Source organism: Pyxicephalus adspersus, chromosome 8 (genome assembly GCF_032062135.1).
Source record: "Pyxicephalus adspersus chromosome 8, UCB_Pads_2.0, whole genome shotgun sequence".
Lineage (NCBI taxonomy): Eukaryota > Metazoa > Chordata > Amphibia > Anura > Pyxicephalidae > Pyxicephalus > Pyxicephalus adspersus.
The window spans coordinates 41733419-41742397 of NC_092865.1; the positions used below are offsets into that span (position 1 = coordinate 41733419).

At 37.3% G+C, this 8979-nt stretch overlaps 1 protein-coding gene across 1 annotated transcript in view; it reads right to left on the bottom strand.

Moving 5' to 3' along the window:
• RBFOX2 (RNA binding fox-1 homolog 2) overlaps positions 1–8236 on the bottom strand; it is a 176694-nt gene extending 168458 nt beyond the window's left edge. Inside the window, exon 1 of the mRNA XM_072420188.1 lies at positions 8159–8236. Coding sequence (XP_072276289.1) covers positions 8159–8173 — 15 coding nt within the window. The 5' untranslated portion in view covers positions 8174–8236. The remainder of the gene's footprint in view (positions 1–8158) is intronic.
• Positions 8237–8979: the final 743 nt, after the last annotated feature.

The following is an 8979-nucleotide window of genomic DNA, read 5'->3' on the forward strand; positions in this document are numbered from 1 at the left end:
AACAGTCCAATGTGGGGCTTAATGTTATGAGAGGCTGGAACTCCCTCTTCATTGAAATAGCACCGCTACCACAATTCCCTGCTTCTATAAAACAGTCCAATGCGGAGCCCCGCATTGGCAGAAAGGCCGCTGGTCTATAGACGCGGGTGATGCCGCTACTACAATTCCCGGCATTACTTGCGTCTATAAAACAGTCCAATGCGGGCCAGCTGCAATTTAAATTTAGGATTTCTTTGGGGGCCAAAAAAAAGGACATTGCAGGCCAGATTTGGCCCGCAGGTCAGAGTTTGACACCCCTGGGTTAACAGAAATAGGGTTAGTATTAATGACTCTAGTAAAAAAAAATGCCCCATCTGCCCACACTTCCAACACTGCTTCGGTTTACTAAATCCTGGTTAATGATGATCACCTTCCCCAGAAGTATCATTCATTTTCTGAAATAAGCAACCCCTTTCCCTGCTAATATGACACCAATAGATCATTTATAATTCCACACTGCAGTTTTCGGATATGGTGTGAAAGTCCTATGACCCTAAACAAAATAGAATAAAAGTTCAATTCACCGTTAACATGGCATAAAACATTTACAACTATTCAATAGCATAGGGTTTGCCTTTAAAATGCTTATGAATTTGTATTATAGGAATTAACTGCAATTAATCAACATCTGCATACGGTGCAGCACACTATAGTAATGTTTTCCCCTTCTTCCTACATGTATGAATTAGTTTTTATGATTCATCCGATTAAATGTTTTAATTTTTTACCATAGGGCAGTTTTAAGTACTGGAAAATACTATAAAAGGTATCTGTTTTTAGAGAACCAAGCAATAACAGTTTTTCCTACACCTACCTTTAATAACTGTATTGATATATCTGCATGTCAGTACCTTGGAACATGGAAAGGTCTGGCAACCCTTTTCATTTTTAAAAGTCTAACCTAAAAAACTCTGATTATGTGCCACAATAAGATGAAGATCTCTGACAATGTACCACCGGATAAAGCAGCAAATACATCCTTTGTGCTGACTTAAAACATATTATAGTGAAGTCACAGAACACTTTAGGTGAAAAAAAGCAATAAATAGCTTTTATGAAGGAAGACAAACATGTATTTCTGCACACCTTAACTTCCCCTATTTATTTCGAACTGTTAGAGATACAATATTAACAAAAATTTGTGAACTGAATTAAAGTAGCAGAAGTTGTTGTCTGATATCGTTTTCCACTAACATATCAGAAACATAACTTCTGCAATGCTGACTTGTTCTGATGGCAGCTTCGGGCATGACTTCTTTCTCTTGCTATGCCGCTTATACAGGTCATGCCTCAGCTACTCTAATAATGGACTCTTGTCAGGAAGGTCTTGCTAACTGGGATTTGCAAGTCCCTCTGCTGTCCCCAAAAGGGCATCTAAGGACCATCTTTGCTGAGTGGGATTCAGTTGCATCCTGTGCCCTGACTCTGCCTCTCTTTTTCTGACCTTCCTTGCTCTATAACCTGCTTTGGATACTCTATTTCTGACCTTTCCTTGAACCTCTGAACTACAGTTATTGAATATGATTATCAGAAGGTGCAATTTGCTGCTGATCTGTGACAGGTGTTTCACAAATCTTGCATTTGCCTCATAACATGGTATCTATTTACAACCTAAAAAATGAAGGATCACCATTGATCTTGATAGTGGAACAAACATATTGTCAGAAACAATAACTCCCAAGAATAACTCTCCTTCTACATCTTCCATACAAATAAAACTATTGCTCTTAGATGGTACTGAGGTATCTTTGTTTCCTATTACCCATGGCAGGCTTTGCCTATAATGGCAAAACCGTCTAGCAGACTGGTCCTCGAACAAAGGGGTCTTCCAGTCATCCTACTGTCAAAAATAAAGTTTTCTTTAGCCTCTCACTTTTAATTGCTCTTTATTTCTCTGCATTCTCCATTTTACATCAACTTCCTTAGGACTACCAAACATCCCTAGATGTTTAATAAAAAGAACACAGATATTCTTCCAACTCATCCATCTTTACCTGCTGAAACCCCAGATGTCCAAATAATTCCCCTATCCAAACTTAGTAGAGGAAATATAATAAATGAGAACTTTGAAAAGGGGTTCATTTCTCTTTACACTTCCTCTGTTGGAGCTGGGATAATTTTTCAAAAAAGAGACAGACATTCTCTCATTCTTCTATACCCAATTTCAGATATTTTATTACTTTAGGTCTACACCAAGCCTAATTTAGGAGGTACAAGCAATTTTGTCAGAATCACAAGAAACAAAAAAAAGTAAAGACATCCTGAACTTGCTCTGGATTTTTGAATACCTGACCTGTATTTATATTATAGTATATAGACAATATTCTTATTTCTTTATCATTTCTGGAATTACACTACAATCATGAAAATATGTCTCTTGGCATATATACATACAATGGATTGATAACAAGTCTTGTAATGTGAAAGGAGTACAAATAATTATCAGGTTTGTAAAGTCCAACAGAAAATTAATTAAAGATTACTCAGCTATTATCTCTCCTATAATGCAACTTACTTTCCCACTTCCAATAGTTTCATGGGGCTCAATCTATGTTTGATTCACTGATTTTGGTTTCTAACTGTGCTGCAACATATTGTTTGTCTTATAGTAAAATCTGGGAATAAAGCTACCATGCCTAATAACTGACATGTTGGAATAATCACACTGAAAATGTTTGCATGCATAAAAATAGTTTGAAAGATGATTTAAACAATTGCTATGTTGCTTGGAAACTGTTTCATTCTGATAACAAATCTTCTTATCTTGCTATTCACAAAAAAACACTGTCAAAGCTTCAACCTTTCAGAAAGGATCAAAACAAAATTCAAGCTTAACTTAAGCCAAACTCTTTTTTCTTATGTTTTTTTTTTGCTGTCTGTTTTCCACCTAGACAGGATTTTCACCTACTTTCTTTCCAGTCTGATGCTGGAACAGGATAAACACAACAGACTAAAAAACTTACAAAGCTTGTATCTCTTTCTAGTCAGTGCTGCACTTTATGTGCATGGGATGTTCTTACTTTGTATATCCGTCTATTATACTTTGCTGCAGTGTGGGATCACCTAAGGCAGATCCTGCACATTCTCATGTATCTTCCTGAGCACTTAAATGATAGTACCAATAATAAAGAGCAGGATAGAAGGGTTTGGGTTTTCTGAGAACTAGGTTAACTTCACATTTGGATATATATTTCTATGCTTGGAAAATTGTTGGGAGGCAGAAGAAAAATTAATAGTAAGACCAAAGGGAAAGGGTATAGAAATAAAACCAATATCATATCCTATGTTCATTTGGCCAACCTTGACTGTAGCACTTGAGACAGTATTAAGTAAAGGTTTGGACAAGAAGCCTACAAAAACTGTGAATTTCAGGAAACAATTTTCAAATAAATCAAAGAAGCAAGTTTATAATCGACACTTATACAGATTTCTAGACTAGCAATGACACAGAAACATAATTTTGTAAAAGTACTTTAAAATATACCCTTGCCCAAACAACACACAATAAATATTTACATACTGTAAGGAAGAACTAAAATCATTTTAAAATAACTCTTTATATACCTTTAGGTATACCGTAGGTATTTGTATTGTATTTATTGCAGGAACAAACATGCTTACCTCTCTGTTCATTATCTTCTTTTAAAACAAGTATAATGTTGGGATATGCCAGGTGTCTGCGCATGGGTGTTTTGTCATGATGACCCAGCCAATCATGACAGGGGAAGATCAGGTATTCCAGAATATAGAATGGGGACAGGTGAGCATGTTTAACCACCTGGGCGTTACACTGAAGTCTAGATTTCTGTTCCAAAAGCGTTACACTGTTTTTCATGAAATTTTGTTTTTTAAATTGTAGACCTGTAACTTACAGAAATATGTCCGAAAAGGGTTCTAGTAGATATCATGAATATAAAAAATGTTTGAAACACACAATCATGTAAAAAAAAAAATACTTTTAATAAAAGACACAAAAAATCAGCTTAAACCAGAATACATAAATAAATGAAAAATACTTAAAATGCGATAATTAGGTATACTGTATAGTAATATATTTTTCTAAAACACCTCCCTAGTGTCCGTCACATACCTATAGACAAAACCACATAAATATATTTTCTATTATTTTGTATCGGATTGGATACAGGACTTTGTATTCAATCCAATACAAAATGAGAAAAAAATTCAAACTCTCATTTTGTATTGGATTGAATACAAACTCCTGTATCCAATCCAATACAAAATGAGTTTGAATTTACCTATTACATACTTTGTATTTATTTTTAATGTTTTTGTATTGGATTGGATACAGGAGTTTGTATTCAATCCAATACAAAATGTGTTTGAATGAGTTTCAGTTTGAATTTCCCGCACACCCGCTGACGTCATCACGCACGGAGGGAGAAGCCGGCCGGCTTAGAAGAAGAAGAAGCCGGCCAGCTTCTTCTTCTAAGCTGGCCGGCTTCTTCTTCCCGGAGAGGACACCCGACGCTGGAGGATGACGCTGGAACACGACCGATGGACGATCGCAGCGGGACCAGGTAAGTGATCGATAAACCCGAACTTTTCTCACTGTATTTTCATACAGTGAGAAAAGTTCGGGTTTATCGATAATTGTAACTTTTTGAAGCCCGTACCAAGGTCGGGCTTAACGGTCGGGAGGTTAATAAAATTGCAATCAGGCAGGAATGTTTATTTTATTGCAGAAAGGACATCACTTGTCTCTTCTGCAATAAAGGACAGGCCTGGTCACACTGTTTTAATTTTTACATTTAGTTCTCCTTTAAAGAGCTCCTTTTCTAAACTGTTAGAAACCCACTAAAACCTTTTGTGCTCATTACCATGAGGCTGATTTGCTGCAGAGTGTTTAATGCATTATTTAAATGAATGCCTAATGCATCAAAATGGACACAATGCATGGCAGTGTCATATTGCTTGTTGTGGTGCTCTACAATCCGAGTATGCATGTAAGGCCTAAATGGCACCACACTGCAAGGTACCCTGCATTGCAGTAACATAAGTGTGAACTTGCAATTAATGAAATATAATGAACATAATGAAAAGTGTGAAAAAAGTTAGCTAGAATAACAGGTAAACATATTTCTCATCAGATAGGTTCAGATATGGTGCCATATACAGCAGAAATTATGTAGTTCACGGCTGCCAACCAGTTCTCAACTGCCCCAGATCCCTGGTTATTATTGAAACAAAAATGGAAATGTTGAACCCCTTTTTATACAGGTGCTTGTCTGTGGTTGTGTTGCAATGTGGTTTTAAAGAAGCTACATGAAGCAATATACTGTTTAACCACTTCTACAGACCGCTTTTAACTCTTTTGCAAGTGTTTGGAAGCATTTCTAAAAGCATTTCCCAGCAGTTTGGAGTACAACTGCAGGAGTGCAGACATTTCAGGATGCACTGCGACCATTTCAAGCCAAACGCAAAGAAGCAGCAACCGCAGCCAACTCTATGCAGCAGCTGCCTGCAAACACCTCTCAAACCCGTTGCTAAATGCTCCCGGATGCCTAACAGTTTAAAGTCACTGCCCAGAAAAAAAACAGCGCTGTTTTAAATACTTGTTTGAACTTAGCCTCAAGTTAAGTCCTCTCCTCCTGTGTCACTGTCTGTATTCGTCTGTCATTTGCAACCCCTATTTATTGTACAGTGCTGCGTAATATGTTGGCGCCATATAAACCCTGTTTAATAATAAAGAGACGCTCCCACCACATAATGCCAAGTGACAGCAACAACAACAGACACAATTTTGGGATGTATCAAAATAGACGAAAAAACAAGTTATGTAATAAAATAATGCTTGAATAAAATCACAAGAAAATGACATTCTGGAAGTGACTAAAATAACATGTTTAAGTATTTCAAGGACTAAAATAAAAGTTTGATACATCAACTCTTTATCCCATGACTGTACAAAGACCAAGGAGGCATCAAGAAGGGTTTCCTATTTACAGTATGAGTGATTACAGTAAGATGTGGAATACTTTACAGCATTAGGGTGTAATGCCAAACCTGCAATGTAATTAAAAAAGGACAAGATCAATTTCTTGGCGACTAATACAGGAAAAGGATCTTATTTTACTGGGGGATCCTAATTTTATTTTTCTAATGCAGGAATTTGTAAACAGTTACCTAGGAGGGTATGTTGTTTCCTCCAGACTAACACTGTAAAAAATGTAAAATATATATAATTCCTGCTAAAGAGCAAAAACAGTAAACTTTTCATGTAATCAAGCAAATGCAGTGGCTATGCTTAAGTTGAAATCTACTTCCTGAAGCCCACACAACTTTTTTTAATTCTATTTCGCTGTTTCCAGCATCAACACCCACATAAAAGTATCCAAGGAAAATCCAATTTTGATTTGTTACTGTGAGAAACTACTGGTACTGACAGCCGTGGTCCAGGAACACCAGACAAAGGGAGTGGTTGGACTGGTGCAGTACAGCAATGCCTGGATGAAAAACTACTAGTACTAGGCAAATAGGCTTTGCATCTCAAAGCTGAATTTTTAAAGAATATACCTTTAACATTCAATCCAACTCTATAATAATAAGGGCATTGCAGGACCACTTCATTTAATTTGATAGGAACAGATTGAGATTGATCATAAAACCTGGAAGCCCCGAGCAGGAAGAAAGTAAGATTAAGAAGTCCTCCTAGATAGAAAAATTATGCAGCTACTATTACAAATGCTTAGGACTGTGTTTTGTACAGGGCTGCTGAAAATCACAAATATCATTCTGCATTCAGTCTTGCTTGTCTTATATAGAGTAAAGCAATAAAACAATGAGGATGTTCAGTGAACATAGTAAACAATATAAACAGATGATTCACTATAATATGTCATGTTGGTTTTGGCACTTCATTGCACTTGTTTTACTGCAGTAAACATTCAAAATAATAAACACAAATACACTGTAGCAGCCCAGATGCAGATTTCTTTTAAAAAAAAGAAAATTCTAAAATAACTTATTGCAATTAAACAAATGTACCTTCATTTACAACCAAAAAGAAAAGAAGACAGAGGTGATTATAGAGTGACAATCAAACAGGATGCTGTGCAGGAGTCTACATAAATGTGCTTCTATTTCTAACAAGTGATAAATGACTGTATGTAATATTGGATTTATTCATTGTAATGACACATATGTGCGATTTCCTCATTCATGTATGTCTGCAGTTGGCAAGCTATACTGTACAAAGCCGGCCATAATTCGCATCAGTGCTTTTTACCAGCACAGACCCTCACAACATTACCAGTCTTACAACCAGTGTAGTATTACACTCACCATATCACCCGCATTGTAAACTACAATATAAATAATACTCATCCTACTTTAAAATAAAAATCAATATATTAGAAGGATTGGAAGCCAAGTGACATCCTGCACCAAAAACACATTTACCACTCATGTATAGGATTTACTCCAAACTCCTGCAATCATATGGCTTTCCATTGAGGATCACTTTATGTATGATTATCACAATAGATTGCCTGAGACTTGGCCAGGTAATTAGCACAAGCTACAAAGTACAGCTGCAGCTAAGGACAACACTGGGATGCAGCAGTGCTATTGTAGTGATGGAGGGGATCTATACTAAATATATAGGAAGCCCATGGGGTATGAAATGATCAGCTTGGTTACTTTACTGCATACACCTGACCATAGATTGCCAGTATAAATGCCAGCATCATGCCACATTAGGATGGCACACTCTCCAGCAGACAGATGGCACAGAAATGAGCTTTCACCTGACATATACCCCCAGCTGCTCTGTAATATGCATCTTTTCTCACGTTATCCATATGAATACCTGGAATGCTTACCGCTTCGTTCGCTATTCACTTGATGTGGTGCGGACACTGCAGATTTCTGCATGCAGTTATTTTTATCGCTATGTATGGTATATATATATACAGTCACCACAAATCCTCATTACACAGACTTGTGTTATAATATAAGGCAGCATGGTGCAGCATTTATCAATATTGGCAGCACAAATAATAAAGAGTGAGGGATTTGTATCATTTATATATAGGTCCAATACAAGCAGCATCCTCCATTTATTTCCCCCAAGAAAGCCATTATCAGATGTACTCACCCATAAGTACATCATTCCTGTGATACACACACAGTAGTTACGGCGGCCTTTGTGGTGGAGGGAGGGGGGCTGGGGAGAATGTCACCCGTCCTCCGTCTTGCTCAGCGCCTTCTCTCCCAGCTCTGGGACATGGCAGTCCTCTCTGTAACTCCGCGCACGCCCTGTCTCCTGCCTGAGGGAGAGAGGGGAGGAGAGACGAGCACTGGGGAGGAGAAGGGAGCTACATTCAAACATACAGAGCTATGAATACATAGCATGGCGAGCTGAGAGAAGAAGGAGACAGACAGCCATAGAAGTATCACTACAGGTATTGTGAAGTGATGAAAATGGCGGTAAAAAGAAATAAAAGTTAAAGGAAATGTAATAAGTATCATCCAGGCATACAATCCCAGCCTCATATATTAGCACTCAGTGAACCTGCACCGAAAGGACACTTCCCATTCATACCACAAGGCAATGTGCTCAATAAACTTTTCAAGGCCTCTTAAAAATAGGTTATTTTTTAAAAATACATGAGTTTGACGTGTGCGCTATAGCACAGGTACTCAATAATTATGTGTGTTGTGCCGCAATCAACACTGCAGCATGCATATACATTCCATTATCTGGCTTTACCCTAACACATTCTATGACAGACAATATAACATGCATGAAGGTGTGAATGAGCCCTAAGGGTGTGTGTGTGGTACACTGCATCACATTGTGTCTGGTATGATACTATATATAATACTATGGTATACATACTATGACCCATATATTACTATAGTATACATACTATGACACATATAATACTATGGTATACATACTATGACACATATAAT